This window comes from Pleurodeles waltl, chromosome 10 (genome assembly GCF_031143425.1).
Source record: "Pleurodeles waltl isolate 20211129_DDA chromosome 10, aPleWal1.hap1.20221129, whole genome shotgun sequence".
Taxonomy (NCBI): Eukaryota; Metazoa; Chordata; class Amphibia; order Caudata; family Salamandridae; genus Pleurodeles; species Pleurodeles waltl.
In genome coordinates this window covers 10,025,839-10,048,714 of record NC_090449.1, presented here as the reverse complement: position 1 = coordinate 10,048,714, position 22,876 = coordinate 10,025,839, and the positions used below count along the sequence as shown (strand labels likewise).

Below are 22,876 nucleotides of genomic sequence, written 5' to 3'. Positions count from 1 at the left end.
TGTGTTCGGTGGCATGTGTAGCTGCAGATACACATGCTGTGCATTATCCTGCATCTAGTGTTGGGCTCGGAGTGTTACAAGTTGTTTTTCTTTGAAGAAGTCTTTTCAAGTCACGAGACTGAGTGACTCCTCCCTTTCGGCTCCATTGCGCATGGGCGTCGACTCCATCTTAGATTGTTTTCTTTCTGCCATCGGGTTCGGACGTGTTCCTCTTCGCTCCGTATTTCAAATCGGGAAAGTTAGCTAAATTATCGAAAATTAGACAGTATTGTTATCGTTCGGTACCGGGTTAGTGTTAGTGTATCGGCACTGACATCAAGAGCGCTCCGGCGGCCCTTCAGGGCTTCCACTCTTCACTGAGGCCTGGTCGTCCCAACCACACCCGTCGTCCCAGACTAATGGACCAGACCCCCTTCCGCTTCTGTCCTAAGTGTCATTCGAAGTATCCTTATACAGACCAGCACTGGGTCTGTAATCTGTGTTTATCACCTGAACCCAGGGAGGATACTTGCGAAGCTTGCCGAGAGTTTTGATTGAAAAAGACCTTAAGGGATCGACGCGCAAGAAGACTTCAAATGGCGTAGAAACCTGAAGAACAATCCGACGTCGGAGAGGAGGAAAGCATCTCCATCCAGGGAACGGACTCGGACGGTTCCGAAAGTGAACGACCCTCGACGGTGCAGCGAACCATTAGTAAACCTGCCCTGTCCAAAACTCACACAAAAACATTTAAGGCCATGGGGACGCCACCGCCAGCAGGCCATGGCTCAACCCACCGAAAGGAAGGTGACCAAACCTCGGCACCGAAAAAGGCCAAAGAATTGCCGAAGACTTCCGACTCCGGTCGAGATTCCGGCACCGAACGATCTCGACACCGAGAGTTCGATTCGCCCAAAGTAAGGAAATTATCTTCGGAACCGAAAAAGACTGTAACAGAAACCTCGGTACCGAAAAAAGTGGCTTCGGAGCGGAGAAGAAGCTCTTATACAGAAGAGCAAAGACTTTCCAGCCAATTCAAGGAAAGATATAGATTTGAGCAGGAGTTAAGTATGGAAGAACCAGACCATACACAAAGGAGGTTACACATCCAGAAAGAAACTGGAAAAATACAAACTTTTCCTCCACTCAAATCTAAAAGGAAACTTGCATTTCAGGAGATAGAAATGCAATATGGCAAAAGTGGTTAGAGACAAATCTCCACCACCAAGGTTCTCACCACAACCGTCCCCACCGCACTCACCACAACTGTCACCAGTGGGAACACCTGTAATGCAGTCACCCACACATACTGGGATGACACAGGATGATGCTGATGCATGGGACTTATATGATGCACCAGTATCGGATAACAGTCTGGATTGTTATCCAACAAAGCCGTCACCACCAGAAGACAGTACTGCATATACGCATGTACTATCCAGGGTAGCTACATTCCACGACGTAGCAATGCACACAGAGCCAGTCGAGGATGATTTCTTGTTTAACACTTTGGCATCCACCCACGCTTCATATCAGATGCTGCCAATGCTCCCGGGCATGCTCAAGCACGCGAAACAGGTCTTCCAGGAGCCTGTAAAGGGAAGGGCTATCACGCCTAGAGTTGAGAAGAAGTACAAACCTCCCCCAACAGATCCTGTGTTCACAACACAACAACTTACACCGGATTCAGTGGTTGAAGGGGTGGCACGGAAAAGAGCAAACTCTCAATCGTCAGGAGACGCTCCACCGCCTGACAAAGAAAGCAGAAAATTTGACGCAGCGGGCAAGCGAGTGGCAGCCCAAGCAGCCAATCAATGGTGGATTGCCAATTCGCAAGCCCTACTGTCAAGCTACAACAGGGCACACTGGGACGAGATGCAACACATCATACAGCACTTGCCCAAGGAACACCAAAAACGTGCCCAGCAGGTAGTAAAAGAAGGACAGGCCATATCTAACAACCAGATAAGGTCCGCACTAGACTCGGCAGACACGGCAGCACGAACTGTCAACACGGCGGTAACCATTCGCAGACATGCATGGCTGAGAAGTTCTGGATTCAAGCCAGAGATTCCACAAACGGTGTTGAATATGCCGTTTATTCAACAACAGTTGTTTGTGCCGGAAGTCGACACAGCCATCGAGAAATTTAAAAAAGACACGGACACGGCTAAAGCCATGTGCGCACTCTCTATTCCCCACAAGTCAGAGGCACCTTTAGAAAACCACTATTCAGAGGAGGGTTTTGGCAACAAACATCTGAGCCTTCCACCTCTCAAGCCAGACCCACCTATCAGGCACAATACCAAAGGGGAGGGTACCGTGGTTCCTATAGAGGACAATTCCCAAGAGGAAGGGGAAAGTTCCAAACAACCAAACCAAGCCAGCCCAAACAGTGACTTCAATGTCACCACACCCCAACACTTGTCACCAGTGGGGGGGAGGGTAACTGCATACTACCAAAACTGGACACATATTACCACAGACACATGGGTCCTATCAATTATCCAACATGGTTATTGCATAGAATTCACAAATGTCCCTCCAGATGTGCCACCCAAAAAGCACAATCTGTCCCAACAACACTTAGACCTATTACAACTAGAGGTCCAAGCACTACTACAAAAACAAGCAATAGAGCTCGTACCCAATCAGAAAGGAACAGGCGTCTACTCACTATATTTCCTGATTCCAAAAGAGGACAAAATGTTAAGACCTATCTTAGATCTCAGAACACTGAATTTCTTCATCAAATCAGATCACTTACACATGGTAACACTTCAAGACGTAGTTCCCTTGTTAAAAAAGGAGGAATACATGACAGCATTGGATCTCAAGGATGCGTATTTCCACATACATATCCATCCTTCCCACAGAAAATACTTAAGGTTTGTTATGCACGGCATACACTATTAATTCAAAGTGCTACTGTTCGGAATAACAACAGCCCCAAGGGTATTCACAAAATGCCTAGCAGTAGTAGCCGCTCACATAAGGAGACAGCACATGCACGTATTCCCATATTTAGATGACTGGCTAATAAAAACCAACACTCAACAACAGTGTCTTCTTCAAACGCAATACGTCATACAAACCCTACACAAACTGGGGTTCTCTATAAATTACCAGAAATCACATCTGCAACCATCCCAAATACAACAATACTTGGGAGCAACACTCAGCACCCAAAGGGCAATTGCCAATCCAAGTCCACAAAGAGTCCAATCGTTCCAAAATGTAAGATCAAGCATACAATCAAGCCAACACTACACAGTAAGGTTTGTAATGAAACTTCTAGGCATGATGTCCTCATGCATAGCCATTGTCCCAAATGCAAGATTACACATGCGGCCCTTACAACAGTGCCTAGCAAATCAGTGGACACAAGCACAGGGTCAACTTCAAGATCTAGTGTTGATAGACCACCAAACTCCTCGCTTCAATGGTGGAACCCTATAAATTTAAACAAGGGGCGGCCATTCCAAGACTCAGTGCCTCAAGCTGTTATCACAACAGATGCTTCCATGATGGGGTGGGGAGCACACCTCAACAAGCACTGCATACAGGGTCAATGGGACAATCCACAAAAACAACTTCACATAAATCATTTGGAACTGCTAGCGGTTTCTCTAGCATTAAAAGCATTTCAACCACTGGTAGCCCACAAACACATCCTTGTCAAAACCGACAACATGACAACAATGTATTTTCACAACAAACAAGGGGGGACACACTTGTCACAACTGTCTCTCTCTTAGCACAAAAGATTTGGCATTGGGTAATTCACAACCACATTCGCTTAATAGCACAATACTTACCAGGCATTCAGAATCAGTTAGCCGACAATCTCAGTCAAGATCACCAGCAAACTCACAAATGGGAAATACATCCCCAGATCCTACAGGATCACTTCCACCGCTGGGGAACACCAATCATAGTCCTATTCGCAACAAAAGAAAACACAAAATGCCAAAACTTGGCGTCCAGGTACCCACACCCTCAATCCAAGGGCAATGCACTATGGATCAGTTGGTCAGGGATATTTGCTTACGCTTTTCCCCCTCTCCCACTCATTCCTTATCTAGTCAACAAACTAAGTCAAAAAACTCAAACTAATACTCATAGCACCAACCTGGCTTGCCAACCGTGGTACACAACACTGTTGGACTTATCAGTAGTACCTCACATCAAATTACCAAACATACCAGATCTGTTAACACAACACAAACAGCAGATCAGACACCCGAATCCAGCATCGCTCAATCTAGCAATCTGGCTCCTGAAGTTTTAGAATTCGGACATTTAAATCTTACACAAGAGTGTATGGAGGTCATTAAACAAGCAAGAAAACCTACAACAAGACATTGTTACGCAAACAAATGGAAAAGATTTGTTTGCTACTGCCACACTAATCAAATTCAGCCACTACATGCCTCCACAAAGGACATTGTAAGCTATTTATTACACTTAGAAAAGTCTAATCTAGCATTTTCATCCATTAAAATCCATCTCACTGCAATATCTGCCTATCTGCAGATTACACATACATCACTTTTTAGAATCCCAGTCATTAAAGCATTTATGGAGGGACTAAAAAGAATCATACCCCCAAGGACACCACCAGTACCTTCGTGGAACCTTAATTTTGTATTAACACGACTCATGGGCCCACCATTCAAACCCATGCATTCTTGTCAAATGCAATATCTGACTTGGAAAGTAGCCTTTCTAATAGCTATCCCATCACTTAGAAGAGTAAGTGAAATACAAGCATTTACTATTCAAGAACCCTTTATACAAATACATGAACATAAAGTGGTTCTCCGTACCAATCCAAAATTATTACCAAAGGTCATATCACCATTCCACCTAAACCAAACTGTGGAACTCCCAGTCTTCTTTACGCAACCAGACTCAGTAGCCGAAAGAGCCTTGCATACATTAGACATAAGAAGAGCGCTAATGTATTACACTGACAGTACAAAACAATTTCGTAAAACAAAACAATTGTTTGTAGCTTTCCAAAAACCTCATGCAGGTAATCCTATATCCAAACAAGGCATCGCCAGATGGATAGTTAAATGTATTCAAACTTGCTATATTAAAGCAAAAAGAGAATTACCTATTACACCAAGAGCACATTCCACTAGAAATAAAGGCGCCACAATGGCTTTTCTTGGGAATATACCTATGACAGAAATTTGTAAGGCGGCCACCTGGTCTACTCCTTATACATTTACTAAGCATTACTGTGTAGATGTGTTAGCAACGCAACAAGCCACAGTAGGACAGGCTGTATTAAGAACGTTATTTCAGACAACTTCAACTCCTACAGGCTAAACCACCACTTTTTGGGGAGATTACTGCTTGGTAGTCTATGCACAGCATGTGTATCTGCAGCTACATGCCACTGAACGGAAAATGTCACTTACCCAGTGTACATCTGTTCGTGGCATGAGATGCTGCAGATTCACATGCGCCCTCCCACCTCCCCGGTAGCCTGTAGTCATTTTTAGTTGAATGAAAATTGTAAATATATAAATAAATATTATTTTAATAGACATTAAGGGCCATATGTACGAACACATTTTCCCATTGACACAGAATGGGAAAAACCCTTTGCTACATCTGGCCCTAAGTACATACATAACTACTCCATTGCATGGGCACCTCTAGTATACTCAACTCCTACCTCACCCTCTGCGGGGAAAACAATCTAAGATGGAGTCGACGCCCATGCGCAATGGAGCCGAAAGGGAGGAGTCCCTCGGTCTTGTGACTCGAAAAGACTTCTTCGAAGAAAAACAACTTGTAACACTCCAAGCCCAACACTGGATGGCAGGATAATGCACAGCATGTGAATCTGCAGCGTCTCATGCCACAAACAGATGTACACTGGGTAAGTGACATTTTATATATATATATATATATATATATATATATATATATATATATATATATATATATATATATATATATATATATGTGTGTGTGTGTTCGGTGGCATGTGTAGCTGCAGATACACATGCTGTGCATATACTTCTGCAATCTAGTGTTGGGCTCGGAGTGTTACAAGTTGTTGTTCTTTGAAGAAATCTTTTCGTGTCACGGGATGGAGTGACTCCTCTTCGGTTCCATTGCGCATGGGCATCGACTCCATTGTTAGATTGTTTTCTTTCCGCCGTTGGGTTCGGACGTGTTTCCTCTCACGCCGAGATTTCGATTTGGAAAACTTTGAAAAATTCTCTTTTCGTCGGTATTGCATCGATCGGGTTTATATCTTCCATCAACACAGTGGTACTGTCGGAGAAAACAACTTTACTCGCCCTTCGGGGCGCACGCGCCCAACTCGTGCCTATTCGGGCCCACCGAGTGGAAGCCTCATGGATCGGACTCCATTCTGGTTCTGCCCTCGGTGCCACGCCAAATACCCGTATACAGACCAGCATCTGGTTTCCAATCTTTGCCTTTCCCTGGATCATCAAGAAGAAAATTGTGAGGCCTGTCGATCCTTCCAATCGAAAAAGACTCTTCGAGACCGGAGGGCACGAAGACTCAAAATGTCATCGAAGCAGTGAACAACTCTATGTGGAGGAGGAAGAACTGATGCAAACAGCAGTCTCAGTTCGAGATTCCGATCAGGAATCAGAAGAAGACAGACCAGTCACAGCAGGACATGTGAGTACGACTGCCCCGTACCCTCACAAAAGCAAAAACGTAAGGCCTTGAGTACGCCACTGACGGAAGGCCATGGCTCGGCCTGAAATAAGATTACCGGTGACCAACTTACCAGTTCGGCACTGAAAAAGGCCACTCCTCCTAAAACATCGGAGGCAACAAAGAGCTCCGTGTCCGACTCCAGCAAACATCATTTTTCGGAGTCGAAAATTAGAAAATCACTTTCAGAGCCGAGAGCATCAACAGCATCATCTTTTTCGATCCCGAAAAAGCCTGCTTCGGCGCCAAAAAGCCCAGCATACACAGAGGAACATGGACTTTCAAAAAGACTTAAAGAAAGCCACAAAAACCTCTGAAGAGGAGTATCAAGTACAATCAATACTTGAAGTTATGGATGAAAGGCAGTCCAGGATCCACATCCATAAGGAAACCGGCAGAATTCAGACAGCACCTCCTCTAAAACCAAAAAGAAAGCTAGCCTTTCAGGAGGGATTGGACACTATGCAGCTTCCAGCAAAAGTGCCAAAGCAGAAGGAAAAACCACCACCTCCTCAATCTTCTCCTCCTCATTCTCTCCTCACTCTCCACACCTACCTACCTCTCCTCCTACTAATCCTACACCAGTGCAGTCACCCACTCACTCTTTTGACTCGCAACAGGACAATGTGGATCCATGGGACCTTTTATGATCCAGATCCCGTTCCTAGTAATGACCCAGACAGCTACCCCTCTAAACCTTCACCACCTGAGGATAGCACTGTCTTCAATCCAGTTATAGCGAGGGCTGCAGCATACCATGGGGTCACTATGCATACAGAACCCCTAGGAGAGGATTTCTTGTTTAACACCCTATCATCAACACACTCTAAATATCAATGCCTTCCCATCCTCGCAGGCATGTTAAAACATGCAGATCAGATATTTAGTGAACCTGTTAAGGCACATATAATAACACCCAGTATAGAGAAAAAATATAAACATCCACCCTCTGATCCTGATTACATCACCCATCAGGTACCTCCAGATTCTGTGGCCGTTAGCGCTGCCAGAAAAAGAGCAGTCAGTCATCAGGAGATGCACCCTCACCTGATAAGGAGAGCAGGAAATTCGATGTTGCAGGGAAATGAGTTGCATCCCAGACAGCAAATCAGTGGAGAATAGCCAACTCACAAGCACTGTTAGCTCGCTATGACAGAGCCCATTGGGACGAGATGCAAGACATAATCCAGCATCTCCCCAAAGAACACCAAAAGAGTGCGAAGTGGAAGAAGGGCAAGCTATTACTAACAATCAAATTCAATCTGCCCTAGATGCAGCAGACACCGCTTCTAAAAGTGTCAATACTGCAGTCACAATACGCGGGCATGCATGGCTCAGATCTTCTGGATTTAAACCAGTAATACAGCAGGCTGTGTTAAATATGCCATTCGATAAAAAACATCTTTTTGGGCCAGACGTTGACACAGCCATCGAAAAATTAAGAAAGGATTCAGACACAGCAAAAGCAATGGGCGCACTATACGCGACACCATACAGGGGATCCTTTCGGAAACCTCAGTTTCGAGGTGGGTTCAGACCACAGACAACAGAGGCATCCATATCACAAAGCCAACCTACCAACCACAATACCAACAGGGTGGTTTTAGGGGCACATATAGAGGAAACAGTTCCCCTGAAATAGAGGGAACTTTCAGACCTCTAAGCACCCTCCACAGCACCCTGAACAGTGACTTCTCATTCCCTTCCAATCCACATCTCTCCTGTGGGGGGAAGACTACAACAGTTCCACACAAATTTGCAAAACATTACCACAGACAATTGGGTACTATCAATTATCCGCAATGGCTATTGCCTAGAATTGATACACACTCCTCCAAATATAACACCAAGGTCACACAAACTATCCACAGAACACATCAGTCTGTTACAAGAAGAGGTCCAATCTCTACTACTCAAACAAGCAATAGAATTGGTACCACAATCTCAAATAGGGACAGGAGTTTACTCACTATATTTCCTTATTCCCAAAAAAGATGGTACCCTTAGGCCAATATTAGATCTCAGGAACCTCAATATTTACATCCTGTCAGAACATTTTCACATGGTAACTCTACAGGATGTCATCCTACTACTACAGAAACACGATTTCATGTTAGCATTAGACCTCAAAGATGCGTATTTTCATATACCCATCCATCCTACGCACAGAAAATATCTCAGGTTTGTCATTCAAGGAAAGCACTATCAGTTCAAATTGTTGTCCTTTGGAATAACAACAGTTCCAAGGCTATTCACAAAGTGCCTAGTGGTAGTAGCAGCCTACCTAAGAAGACAACATATACATGTCTTTCCATATCTAGATGATTGGCTAATAAAATCAAACAGTCGTATGCAATGCTAAAATCATACGCATTATGTAATACAAACTTTGCACACACTAGGGTTCTCAAACTACCAAAAATCACATCTACAACCGGCACAAATACATCTGTATTTGGGTGCAATACTAAATACTCAGCAACCGCTAGCTTGTCCATATACACACAGGATACAAGCTTTCCAAAATGTAATCACACAAATACAAACAAATCAACATACACTGTCAGATTTGTCATGAAAATTTTAGGGATGATGGCATCATGCATTGCAGTTGTTCCACACGCAAGACTAAACATGCGGCCCTTACAACAGTGCCATGCACAACAGTGGTCACAGGCACACGGTCAACTTCAAGATCTAGTATTGATAGACCGCCAAACATGCATGTCCCTTCAGTGGTGGAATTCCACAAATCTAAGCAAAGGGCGGCCATTTCAAGACCCTGTGCCTCAGCCCATAATTACAAGAGATGCTTCAATGATTGGTTGGGGAGCTCACCTAAACAATCACAACATTCAAGGGCAATGGGATGCCAAACACAAACGGCTACATATAAATCGCTTGGAGTTGTTAGCTGTCTTCCTAGCACTCAAAGCTTTTCAACCTCTTCTCACACAGAAGAATATTCTTATCAAAACAGACAACATGACAACCATGGTTTACCTAAAGAAACAGGGAGGGACACATTCATCCCAACTCTCCCTTCTAGCCCAGAAAATTTGGAAATGGGCAATCAACAACCAAATTCACCTTATAGCACAATAAATTCCAGGGATAGACAATCAATTAGCGGATATCTTCAGCAGAAATCACCAACAAACACACGAATGGGAGATTCATCCTCAAGTACTTCAAAAATACTTTCAACAATGGGGAACGCCAAACATAGATCTGTTCGCCACAAGCGAAAACACAAAATGCCAAAACTTCGCATCCAGACACCCACATCCCCATCCAAGGGCAATGCTCTATGGATCAATTGGTCAGGGATATTTCCCCCTCTCCCACTCATTCCATTTCTAGTTAACAAATTGTGTCAAAACACGCTCAATCTGATACTCATAGCGCCAACGTGGGCACATCAACCGTGGTACACAACACTGTTAGACCTGTCAGTAGTACCACACTCCAAACTCCCAAACAGACCAAACCTGTAAACACAAAACAAAGAGCAGATCAGGCACCTGAATCCCAACACACTCAATCTGGCGATTTGGCTCCTGAGGTCATAGAGTTTGGATATTTACAACTCCCATCAGAATGTATGGAAGTTATTAAACAAGCAAGAAAACCCCTTTCTAGACAGTGCTGTGCAAACAAATGGAAACGATTTCTATATTACTGTCTATCTAAACATATTGACCCTCTTACAGCATCAATACAAGACATCGTATGCCGTTTACTTCATTTGCAAAAATCTAATTTAGCATTCTCTTCCATAAAAATTCACCTTACTGCAATTTCAGCATACTTACAAAATGTACAGCACAGCTCCTTATTTAGAGTTCCTGCCATTAAAGCTTTAATGGAAGGTTTAAAACGCATCATTCCACTCAGGAAACCTCCAGACCAATCTTGGAATTTAAATATAGTGCTTACGCGGCTTATGGGACCACCATTTGAACCCATGAACTCCTGCCAAATGCAATTCTTAACATGGAAGGTTGCCTTCCTAGTGGCAATTAGTTCTTTAAGAAGAGTAAGTGAAATCCAAGCCTTTACTATTGAAGAACCATTCTTCCAAGTACACAAGCATAAAGTTGTATTAAGAACAAACCCAAAATGTATTTCAAATAGTGGAACTGCCAGTCTTCCCATAGCCAGATTCTGTAGCAGAAAGAGCTCTACATACATTAGACATCAAAAGAGCTTTACTGTACTATATAGACAGAACTAAACCATTCAGAAAGACTAAACAACTATTTGTAGCCTTCCAAAAACCTCCTACAGCCAATCCCATATCAAAACAAGGTTTAGCTAAATGGATTGTAAGATTCACCCAAACATGCTACATTAAAGCCAAAAGACAACTCTTAGTTACTCCTAAAGCACATTCTACAAGGACAAAAAGGTGCTGCAATGTTTTTTTAGGGAATATACCAATGGCTGAAATATATAAAGCAGCCACTTGGTCAACACCGCATACATTCACTAAACACTACTGTGTAGACGTTTTATCACAACAACAAGCCACAGAAGGCCAAGCTGTACTAAAAACATTATTTTAAACAACTTCAACTACCACAGGCTAACCATCACTCATTTATGGGAGGACAAACTGCTTTGTAGTCAATGCACAGCATGTGTATCTGCAGCTACACATGCCATTGAACGGAAAATGTCACTTACCCAGTGTTACACACCATAAATGTTCGTAAATGAGCAACATTATAGACTTTACAATCTAAGCTTGGTTGGACATGAGACACATGGTCCATATTACCCATAATACATGGGGCATAATGGCATACATCAGTACTGAAAGATACTATCTGGAAAAAAACAAATGTTTTTCAGAAATGCAGGATGACGTAAAGGATGACCTTTGGTGCCCCATATTGAAGATACACTCAGTTCACAGGACAACTTTGCAAGGGGTCGCATGTGACCTGATACAGTACTGAAACAATCCATTTGACTGTGTGGTGGGAATTGGAGCAGCATACTACAACTGCAGCCCGGTGTCAGCTGCTTTGATACGACCACCTCATCAGTAACTCTTAATGTGAGCGGTATTGACGTGGAGATCTGATAGAGACTACTAGTTGCAGATTCCTTACCTTTGAATTTCCCCAGGCATCAGACTGGATCCAGAGATTTTTCTTCTAGTGTTACCTCTGCGCGCTGTCAGGTGGCGTCGGTTGACTCCGCGGGCATTGTTGGCGTCGTGCTCACGTGATGATGTTGCGGTCGAATATAGGCACCACCCCGGCGCACTGACGTCAGTTCTTTTCTTTCCGCTCCAGCCTACACGCAGATCTGCAGAAGAGCTACCTCAGTAATTTATTTACTACGTCGACACTTTCGTCTAAATTTTTGACGAGTTCGTGGATGCATGGAGGAATGTCCCGCAAGACCGGATTCAAGCCCTGTGACTCCTGTCACCGAACCATGTCGGTGACTGATCCACACCTCGTGTGTCTCTGGTGCCTGGAGTGCGATCATGACCCGAAATCTTGCTAAGAGTGTCAGACCATGAACCTGAAAGCTTTGAGGGAGCGGTCCCTAAAGCTCACGACGGCCTGACACTCGACTCTGCAGCGCTCACGGTCCCGTTAGAGAGGAAGGTCTCGAGACCGGCCGCGGAGTCACCACCACTCTGTCCTCCAAGTCATTGGGACAGTTGGGTCACAAAAAGAAGTCGTTGAAGAAGGACAAGCGTTTTTTTATTTCACCCCGTCGATCGGATGATACGACGCTCTAGGCCTCAGTCAACTTAGCCTTCTTCTGGGTCGGCTCTGCACTTCCCTGACTTCCCGGGAACCTGAGCCACCCCTGCCCAACGTAAGGAATTTTACGAGGTCATTTTTGGGCGATCCGACCCACCTTCGGAGCCTTCGGGCACAGGTGAGTCATTTGGGGTCCCCTTGGTTTCAAAACCGTCTGCTTCGGCCACAGCTCCCGAGACCCCCTCTGGATCCAATCGTGGATCTGTCCCGACGCTGGTTGTGCCACGGCGACCTTCCCCAGTGTCGGGTCAGATGTTGACACTCCCGACGTCGGTTGGGCCCACAATCGACGTCGATCCCATCCTCATACCCAACGAGCCGGAATGACGTTGAACAATGCTGATTCCGTACTTTATGGGCTCTCCTGGGCCCAGGGTTGATCCAGACCATTATTCTTGTGGGTATGGATACGGGGAGAGTATGGAGGGGACGCTGGACCCTTTAAAATACCAGCTTGACCCCCAAAGGGACTGGGTGCAGGACTTGGGTGATGCCAGTGGACTAGACACCTCCCCTGACACTGGTATGCTCTCTCCTCCTAGCGTGGCTACGGAGGAGGGTGCTTCTTAATCTATGGTGGTGAGAAAGGCGGCTGAAGTCCTGGACCACGAGCTACCTTCTGTGGAGATTAGGCCTAACATCCTAACAGATGTACTTCAGCCAAGGTCTTCCCTTCCGTGACCGTTCTACCCTTTAATGAAGCACTGACAGACATCATTTTGGGTAAGTGGTCCAGAAACAGCACAGGGGCGCCTGTGAATAGGAAGAATGCCCGCCGCCATCGGCCTGCGCCGTCAGACCTAAAATTCCTGACCCAACACCCCACGCCTGAGAGCCTTGTCATCCAGGCATCTTCATCTGGTGCATTCCATACCGCACCCCCGGATAGGGAATCAAAAAGACTGGATAATTTGGGGAAGAAGTTGCTTTCTTTCAACAGTCTAGTGCTGCGGTCCGTGAACGCTGCATGCCTTTTGGGTTGCTACTCCCATACTCTCTGGGATACGGTCGCGCAAGTGCTGCCTGCAGTTCCGGAGGAGGCCCGGACTGTCCTTTCCCAAGCTGTAACAGATGGGAGGGATGCAGCTAAGTTCATGGTTCGTTGTGGACTGGATACGACTGACTTTCTGGGCAGATCGGTTGCTTCGATGGAGGCATTGAGACTCCACGCCTGGCTGAGAACATCTGGCTTTTCGGGGGATGTCCAGCAATGCTTGATAGACATGCCCTTTGATGGCACACGGCTCTTTGGAGACAAGGCAGACTTGGCGCTCAAGCAGTTAAAGGATTCCCGAGCCACGGCCCTGTCCCTTGGCCTCGTGCCCGCGCCTAGCCTGGCAGTTCGGGATGGACTGTTCCCATGAGGTAGCATGGTGAGCAAAAGAACGATGGTATAAACCCAGATCCTTCACTGGTGGTGAAAGTTTAATTGGTTCCGCATTCCGTCTATCATTTCTGTTTTACTTTGCTTTTGCTGCCATAAGTGCGCCGGGTATGCCCAGACGTGGGTCCCTGGCTCACTATGCCACTGGATTCAAGCTGGCCTGGCTGATGAAGAGTGAAACCCTGAAACCGATCCCAGGATGCTTGTTTCCAGTCCAGGGAGGACCTAGCCTGGCAGTTCGGGCTGGACTGTTCCCATGAGGAACAGGGTCAAGACTGATTTGCATATGGCTGGGTCTAAACTGGGGTGTCATGGTGAGCAAAAGAACGATGGCTTAAACCCAGATCTGTGGCTGGGGGTGAATATTTGATTAGTTCTGCATTCCGTCCATCATTTCTGTTTTGCTTTGTGCTCGCACCTAGACCCCAGCAGTCCGCCTTTCACCCCTTTCATGGCTATGGAAGGGGCACCCAACCGTGTCCTTTTCCCCCTGGTCACCGACCCGCGCACGCTGTACAGCCCCTGCACTGCCGCGGGATCCCTTGTTCTCGGGGATCAGGGAGGCAGCCCACGCTGCCCCCTCTTCAGCCTCCAGGCCTTCCTAGTCCGCGGGTACATCAGGAGGCAGTGGGTGGCAGGATACGCCATCACCTGCCCCAATGGCAGTCCATTACCTCGGACTGGTGGGTCCAAATTGTCCGAAGGGGCTACTCCCTCCCCTTCGAGACATCTCCTCCAGCCATGCCACCTTCATACAATCAGATATCGGAGGCTCATATGGTGCTTCTCCGTGAGGAAATCCAAGCCCTTTTTGGCCAAAAGAGAGCTATAGAGATGGTTCAGTTGCCAGAAGTAGGTCGTGGTTGCTATACCCGCTACTTTCTAGTTCCAAAAAAGGACAAAGGTCTTCGCCCTTTATTAGATCTTCGGGGTCTCAATCTCTTTCTCAAAAAGAAGTTCAAAATGTTGACCTTGGCTCAGGTCCTATCTGCTCTGGATCCCAGAGATTGGATAGTAGCATTGGACTTGCAAGGCGCATACTTCAACATTCCTGTCTTGCCGGCCCACAGACGTTACCTATGATTCGTGGTAGGTCACAAGCACTTTGTTTAACGTGCTCCATTTTGGCCTGACCAGTGCCCCTCGGGTGTTCATGAAAGTGATGGTAGTGGTGGCAGCTCATCTGCACAGGTTAGAGGTCTCAGTCTTCCCCTACTTCGACGATTGGCTGTTGAAGGTGAACTCGCCCCAGACAGTAGTCTCCCACCTCCAGACTACGGCGAACCTTCTGCATTCACTGGGGTTCACTATCAACGTGCCGAAGTCACACCTGACTTCTCAGACGCTCCCTTTCATCGGAGCTGTCCTGGATACAGTGCAGTTTCGGGAATATCCTCCTGAAAAGCGAGTCCAGGGTATTTGGGCTATGATACCAATGTTTCAGCCTCTGTCCTGGATTTCGGTGTCAATGACTCTGAGGCTGCTGTGCCTCATGGCCTCCTGTATCCTGCTGGTTCAAAATGCCAGATGGCATATGTGGGCTCTGCAGTGGGACCTGAAGTTCCAGTGGGTGCAGCATCAGGGGAATCTCTCCAACAAGTTCCAGATCTCGGAAGGGACTGCGAAAGACCTGGAGTGGTGGTTAACGAATCAGGATTGGGCAAAGGGCAGATCCCTCTCCTTTCCCCAACCAGACCTTACGGTTGTGACAGATGTGTCACTCCTGGGATGGAGTGGCCACATGGGAGAGGCAGAGATCAGAGGCATCTGGTCTCCAGCGGAAACCGGGCTCCATATCAATCATCTGGAGCTCCGAGCTATTCGACTAGCATTGAAAGCATTTCTTCCCTCCCTCAAGGGGAAAGCAGTGCAGGTGTTAACAGACACCACCACCACCATGTGGTATTCCAACAAACCAGACGGCGTGGGGTTGTGGACCCTTTGTCAAAAGGCCCTTCGCCTCTGGACTTGGCTGCAACATCAGGGCATTTACCTGGTGATTCAACACCTGGCAGGCTCCTTGAATACCAGAGCAGACTAATTCAGCCGGCGATGCATGGTTGACCACGAATGGAGTCTCCATCCTGAGGTGGCGCAGGGTCTCTTCCTGCAGTGGGGAGAACCATGGTTAGACTTGTTCCCCTCTAATGGTGGCCCATAAAGCTACTGAGGTGTTGTGGTCAAGTGGTTGTGGAATCCTGAAATTATAACAAGCCTTAAAGCATAAAGTGAGAATTCTAACGAAGGATGTTGGTGAGAGGGGAAAAAAAAAAAAACAGGCAGCTGTGACTAGAAAACAAATCTTTAAGGCATTTTTAGCCCCTGAGGTGCTACTGACCAGGCGTACAAGTTACTTAACTTCAGTAACAAAATATCTGGTAGAGACATATTCTAGTTTCAGATTTCTTACCGACCCGCCTATCCTCCCTGCACTGCGAACTGATTTCTAGGGACAGGAACTTTCCCTTAAGGGCCCTAGTTTTGGCACACCACTCTTATTCATGGCTCCGGGCTACTGGCGTGAAAAGTCGTGAAAAGAAACTGACGTCAGCGCGCCAGAGTGGCGCCTGTATACGACTGCGACGTCATCACGGCGAGCACGACGCCAGTGATGCCCGCGTAGTCGACCGATGCAACCTGATGGCGCTCAGAAGTACTGCTCGAAGAAAAATCTCCGGATCCAATCTGACGCCTGGGGAAATTCAAAGGTAAGGAATCTGCAACTAGAATATGTCTCTACCAGATATTTTGTTACTGAAGTTAAGTAACTTGTACGCCTGGTCAGTAGCACCTCAGTGGCTACAAATGTCTTAAAGATTTGTTTTCTAGTCACAGCTGCCTGTTTTGTTTTTTTCCCCTCTCACCAACATCCTTCGTTAGAATTCTCACTTTATGGTTTAAGGCTTGTTATAATTTCCGGATTCCACAACCACTTGACCACAACACCTCAGTAGCTTTATGGGCCACCCCACATAGGAGTCTGCAGATGTGTTCCTGTAAGGTGTACTGTGCAGCCTTGATGTCCGCTTATCGTTAATACTGCTGGTGTATCACTGTCATGTACGCAAGGCAGCTTTTGGGCTAACCTACATAAATTCTGCATAAATCTTTGTGAGAGTCCGCAGTCTCTCTCAGCAATTCATCATGAGGTGATCCGCAGTTTGCTCAAGAGATCTTAAATGGGTTTGTTGAAGCCATTAATCCCTCTGTCCTCTTACATTTTCTGTTCACTTGCTGTGGAATTTACCCACAAGTTAGAAATATGAGAGAGCCATGATGTTGAAGTTACAGGAAGCTTAGTTAGTATACTCCCCCTGCCCTCCCCCATTCTTAACACCCACTGCTGCTACTCCTCTTATTCTTCAAATCTAGTTAGGGGCTTTTGTTTAAGATTGAACTGGTGAGGGACCACCCACATGCGTGGTTGTTGACAATGAGGTGAGGCTTTATACGGGGATGTGGAATAATACAAGTTGAAGACAAGGGAGCATGGCAGGTTGCGTATACATTCAGATGTGTGGTACAGGATGCCTAAAGCTGTTTTGTTACACCTTCTGAGAAATGTTTCTGGTCCTTCCCCTATGTGATGTGGTAGGTGCAGATTGGTGCAGGTTGGGAGATGGAGGCCTATAGAAGTGGTAAAGTCACTATATCGCTAAGTATCCCTTTGTCATGTGTTGGCCCTAACCTTCCAGGCCCATAGGCTGAGCTTTTCATTGCTTGCTGGGTTGTCTTCTTTTTTCCCTGTAGTATTGGGGGAGTTTGGGTCTCTGCCTCCACAGGACTGCCTTTGCCATCACTGCATGTGCATTAGTAGTGACAAGGTTTTTCAGCAATTCAGACCTGTGCTGGTGTTCTGTGAAGAAGGCAAATGTCATCAGAACTGATGTGGAGCCATGCGTCAGAACAGCTTTTGTTCCTCTTTACTGATGTTTAACAGATTTCAGACTCCCACCTGCTTAGACTTTTTTTAGGTGCTTGCAATTGATCCCAGGAAGGTAGTTTGTGATATAGCCGGAAGTAGAAGGTAATCACAGAAGTTGTTTGCATACCCTTATAATTACATTCCCATCCACCAAATGGTCCCACATACTATATGCAATTCATGGTCTATTTATAGTAATATAGTTTCAAAAGATGTAGGGTGCTCCTGGAAAAGAGAATTCAATTAAGGAATCCATTAAGTGTGTTGGGCTGTGTGTGCAGTAGGTTTCGCAAGTGATTGCAGTGCTTCATCAAACTGTCCTCCACAGTTTCAAGATAGCCAGAGTTTCTAAAAATCTAGAAGAAGGCGTGGTGTGAACTAGAGGACTTGCAATGAGCATTTTCTTTCAAAGTGTTGAGTCTACTTTTTTAATTGTTTTTTTTTTTCTTTTGTCACCAGGACAGAAAGCTGACCAAGGCAGAGCAGCAGCGGTTCAAGGAGGAAGCAGAGATGTTGAAGGGGTTGCAGCACCCTAACATAGTACGCTTCTATGACTCTTGGGAATCAACGCTGAAAGGGAAGAAGTGCATTGTCTTGGTGACTGAACTGATGACCTCTGGCACGCTGAAGACGTAAGTTGTCCAGGTTTTTCGCTCCTGAGCTACTCTGGTTGCTATCAGTGTGAAGATGTGGTCGCTGAGTCGCCATGTGTCCCCTCCATTTGCTAGCTACTTATTTGGTAACTTTAAGCAGCCAGGAACGTAAACAGAATGTTCTTGGTGCCGCCTGCTGTGAAGTATGTGGAGCATGGTGTCTCCAATCCATCCTCCAGATTGTACCCTAGCCAATAAACTGAAGATTAGTGTCTGTTTTCTAGACTGCTGTAGGTTAGGCGTTACAAACTGGGCCACTTCTGTGGTGGAAATTATATAACCCAGACAATGTTGTTTCAGGATGGCTATTACTTGGTAGCAATACTAGCAGTGGAAATGCGCCATAAAATAAAACTCTTGTGATCAGACAAAAGTCTGATACCATGAGCTGATGTCTATGCCCCTTCTTTCGCTTTCACAAATAGCCTTCCTCTAAGGAGTAATATTGGGAACTGGCTCTGTTTTATCCAGCCTGATTGAATTGTGTACAACTGCCCAAGAGCCAAGCAAATCTGCATCTCTGTCCCCTGACTTTATACTGCCTTTGCTCAGCTCCCCTGTTTGCATGCTGCCGTAGCTCGGCTTCCGTGTTTGCGCTGAGCTCTCTTTGCCCCTCTGTTTGTTTTGTCTGCCATCACTTAGTCCCTTGTTTGTTCTGTGCCACAGGTCAACCCCCATGTGGGTTCTGTTTCTCACATAGCACCTTGTTTTTTTGCTGCCCTTGACCCCTACCCCACTCTGACCCCCAGAGAGCGATGTACTCACACAGCCCCTATAGTCTGTGGTGCCCCACACTTGATCGCTGTGACTGCACTTGCCCCACCCCCTGGAAGGGCCCCTTACTCATTTCCTTGGCCTTCATGATACCATCTCTTATCCCATGCACTTAGTCTGTATGGTGCCCTCACTTTTCCTCTTGAACTGTATGCTACACTTGCCCAACCCTCACCGTATTTTTGCTCACCCCCTTGTCATTGTGGTACCCCGAGTTAGCTCCCTGGTCTAAGTTGTACCCTCTTATCCTTCCTCTGGTGCATGACCCAAAATTTGGACCCAATTGTGACTGTACTTGCCTTATATTTTGATACCTGCAGAGCTGACTCTGAAAGTCTAACTTTCTTCAAAGGCTAGTTGTGTACAAGGAGCAAGTAAACGCCCATGGAGAACATAACTTGTTGACAAGACTAACAAAACGAAAGGAGCAAAACTGCCTGCTTATTTGAAAATTGCCACTTTAATTTGTTTGTTGTGCATGACAAATTGTGATGTTTAGCGACAAACCATAACATGCTCAGTGGGTGACCTAACACACAGGCAGCTCTGCTTTACCACAAATGGCAGGGTACTGGAGGGTGGTGATCTAGATGACTCGTGTTAAAAGCAGTCTGTCTGGTGCCGACATCAGGATCCACCTCCGTTTGAAACACTGAAGTGTCTGTGTGAAGACACTGTAGCATTAGCCATAAGGAGGAAGACCAATCTCATTCCTGCAAGCCTACAGAAGCCAAGGGATGGCAGGGGGTGGGGCCGGGGTGGGAGGTGGGTTAGCCCTAGTAGGCCTTGACAGATAATACTCACAGCTACAGATGGGTTTGAATGCAGATTGCAGACATTGTGGATGAATTAGTGCTAAACGGAGAGACAGATTGCTCCTATCTCTAGGAGAAAGTAAAGGCTGTTTGACCAAGGTGCGTACAACATGGATGGCAAATTCTTTGATGAGGGAAATACCAAGTACTGTTAAAGGTGCCTCACCAAGAAATTCCTCCTCAACCATGTCAAATATCTGCTCAAGGAATTTCGGCCTCCAAGCCATGCAGACGGTGCCACAAAATGTTCTCTTCTAGGGATATTCTCCTCAGTCGTAAGCACTGAATTGTCCCGCCCACGTGTGGGATTTCCCAAATAAAAAGTATATGTAGGTGGTAGGTGTGTGTGTGTGTGATATATATATATATATATATATATATATATATATATGTATGTATGTGTATATTTATATATATATATATATATATATATGTGTGTGTATATATATATATATATATATTGTATATTTATAAATATACACACACACACACACACACAATCATACCATAACAGACTGAGAAGTTATATGTATATACATACAGAAAAAGTTAGGTCTTTCAAAAATGGCCAAATATCATTTGTTTTATTTTAAAAATCATATCCGAATTGTGGAAATACAAATATGGTAAAGCAATTAAAAGTATCTGTCACAAACCTATTTTTTTTAAATGGAAAAACTAAAGGAAATGCAGGCACATTGTAGAATATACACTGTGCTGCTAGAGCATTAAACTATCTCTGTATCTTTAAGGGTTCGCCCCGTGCTCCAGTGTCTCATCAGGCACCAGAGGTGGCAGTCAGGTGAGTTCTTTTTTTTCCGGCTTCTGTCAGCCGGATCCTGGAGCATTGAGCTTAGCCTTGCTCTGTTGTCTCATCGGGCATCAGTGTGGACAGTTAGGTCAGTTCATATTTCCGGCTTCTGCCAGCAGGATCCTGGAGCACTGAGATTGGCCTTGCTCCAGTGTCTCATCGGGCACCAGAGGTGATTGTTAGGTCAGCTCATTTTTCTGGCTTCTGTCAGGAGGATCCTGGAGCACGGAGCTTGGCCTTTCCTAGCTTTATTTATTTTTAAATCAGTTTTTGAAAGCTTTCTTAGATGTTTTCACTCAACATCCCCTAGGACTAGGATGATATTCCACTCTTATATGACAGAAGTTTTTCAGTTTCTCCTGTCAAAATGCCTTCACTCTTTGTGAAGTGCCCTAACTGTGGCAAGACAAAACCCCATTCAGACATTTACAGTCTCTGCATAGTATGCGTTCCCGAAGACCATCGTCCAGAAGATTGCTAACCCTCCAGGAAGATGTCAAAGCGAACCTTGAATTAGAATATGACTGATGGGGCTTCAAGAGAGGCGTCAAGACACAGCCTCAGGATGTCAGTAACCGGTAACTAGGTAAATTGCCACCTACATCTGTACACTCTTCCCGCGCTACAGGCTACCCAGGAGGTAGATCTGAAAAGTGCAAAATGGCTTGTGAAAAATGCTGTTACTGATCAATATCGAGACCTAGGATATGAAGGACAGGTACTTTGGCGACTTGCTCGTCTTCAAGAAGAGGATCTTCACTGACACTGTCGAGACATTATTGTAAGTCAGCGTTGAGACTTGGAAAAATCTTCCATAAAAGTTCAACTTGCAGGTGTGACTGCATATAGGAAATCTCCTTCACAAACCATTTTCTTCAAAGTATCAGTAATAAAGTATTTCTTAGAAGAGATTAAAAAGGTTTTTCCTCCTTTTACGTTTCCTTTCTTTCGATGGGAACTAAATATACTCCTTTCAAAATTAATGGGTCCTCCTTTTGAACCCTTTCACTAGGTTACTTTATAGCATTTATAATGGAAGACAGCTTTTCTAGTTGCTATTTCTTATTTTCTTCTAAAAGTAGTTTCAACCAGACCGTTTCCTCACCAGAGTTCTTCCCAACCCCCTCTACTCCAGCAGGATAGCCCTTCATTTCTTGGATGTGAAAAGAATATTAAAATTCTATTTGAATAAAACAAATTAAACCAATCTGATCATCTATCTGTGAACTATGGACCTCTTAGAACTGGATTTTCTACTTCTAGGCAATTCATTTGTAGACGGATTGTTTCTTGCATAATTCTCTTTTACCAGTTAGCAATTACATATGTGGTTGGTATACCTAAGGCTCTTTCAAGAAGAGGAAAGGCAGCACCTGTGGCATTTTTAAGAACTACACCGGTTTAAGAAGTCTTTAATGCTGCTACATGGTGATCACTATATACCTTTACCAGGCATTATTGCCTGGATTCCGATTCCAGGGCTGATGCACAAGTAAATCAAGCCTCTTTAAAGAATCTGTTTGCATAATAAGAGGAATTTTCTGTATTTCATGTTTTTCTCTTCAAAGGTTAGGTGATTGGATAAGCTTGCTAATCTGTTCAGTGCTTATGATTATTGATGAGAATCGTCTGGAAGAGAAGGACAAGTTTCTTATCTGTAATCCTGGTTGTCCTCCAGAGGAGCACTCATCAAATGCCTAAGCAAAGCCCCTTATCCTCCCCACTGGACAATGATTAAATACAGAATTTGCTCTTTTAAGATAATTTCTTTATCAATTTAATAATAAAGGAACCTGTCTCCTTTTGTGTCTGATGGGACACTGGTGCAAAGCTGAATCCTTGAAGGAGGAGTGTCAGTCTAATACCCTAGCTGCATAGACAAGCGTTTACAATTTGCCTACAATTCCTTTAGTTTTTCCATTTTAAAAAGAGAGGTTTTTCTAATAGTTTTTTCATATCTATATGTTCGATGGCATCTGTCGCTACGCATGTTTTGCAATAGCTCGCCATCTGGTGTTGGGCCGGAGTG

At 45.2% G+C, this 22,876-nt stretch overlaps 1 protein-coding gene across 2 annotated transcripts in view; it reads left to right on the top strand.

Annotated features, from left to right (window-relative positions):
• WNK3 (WNK lysine deficient protein kinase 3) overlaps window positions 1-22,876 on the top strand; it is a 577,357-nt gene that overhangs the window by 148,922 nt on the left and 405,559 nt on the right. For both annotated transcript variants that reach the window (XM_069209347.1, XM_069209346.1), the window contains exon 3: window positions 18,254-18,426. In XM_069209347.1, the coding sequence (XP_069065448.1) occupies window positions 18,254-18,426 (173 nt within the window). The remainder of the gene's footprint in view (window positions 1-18,253; window positions 18,427-22,876) is intronic.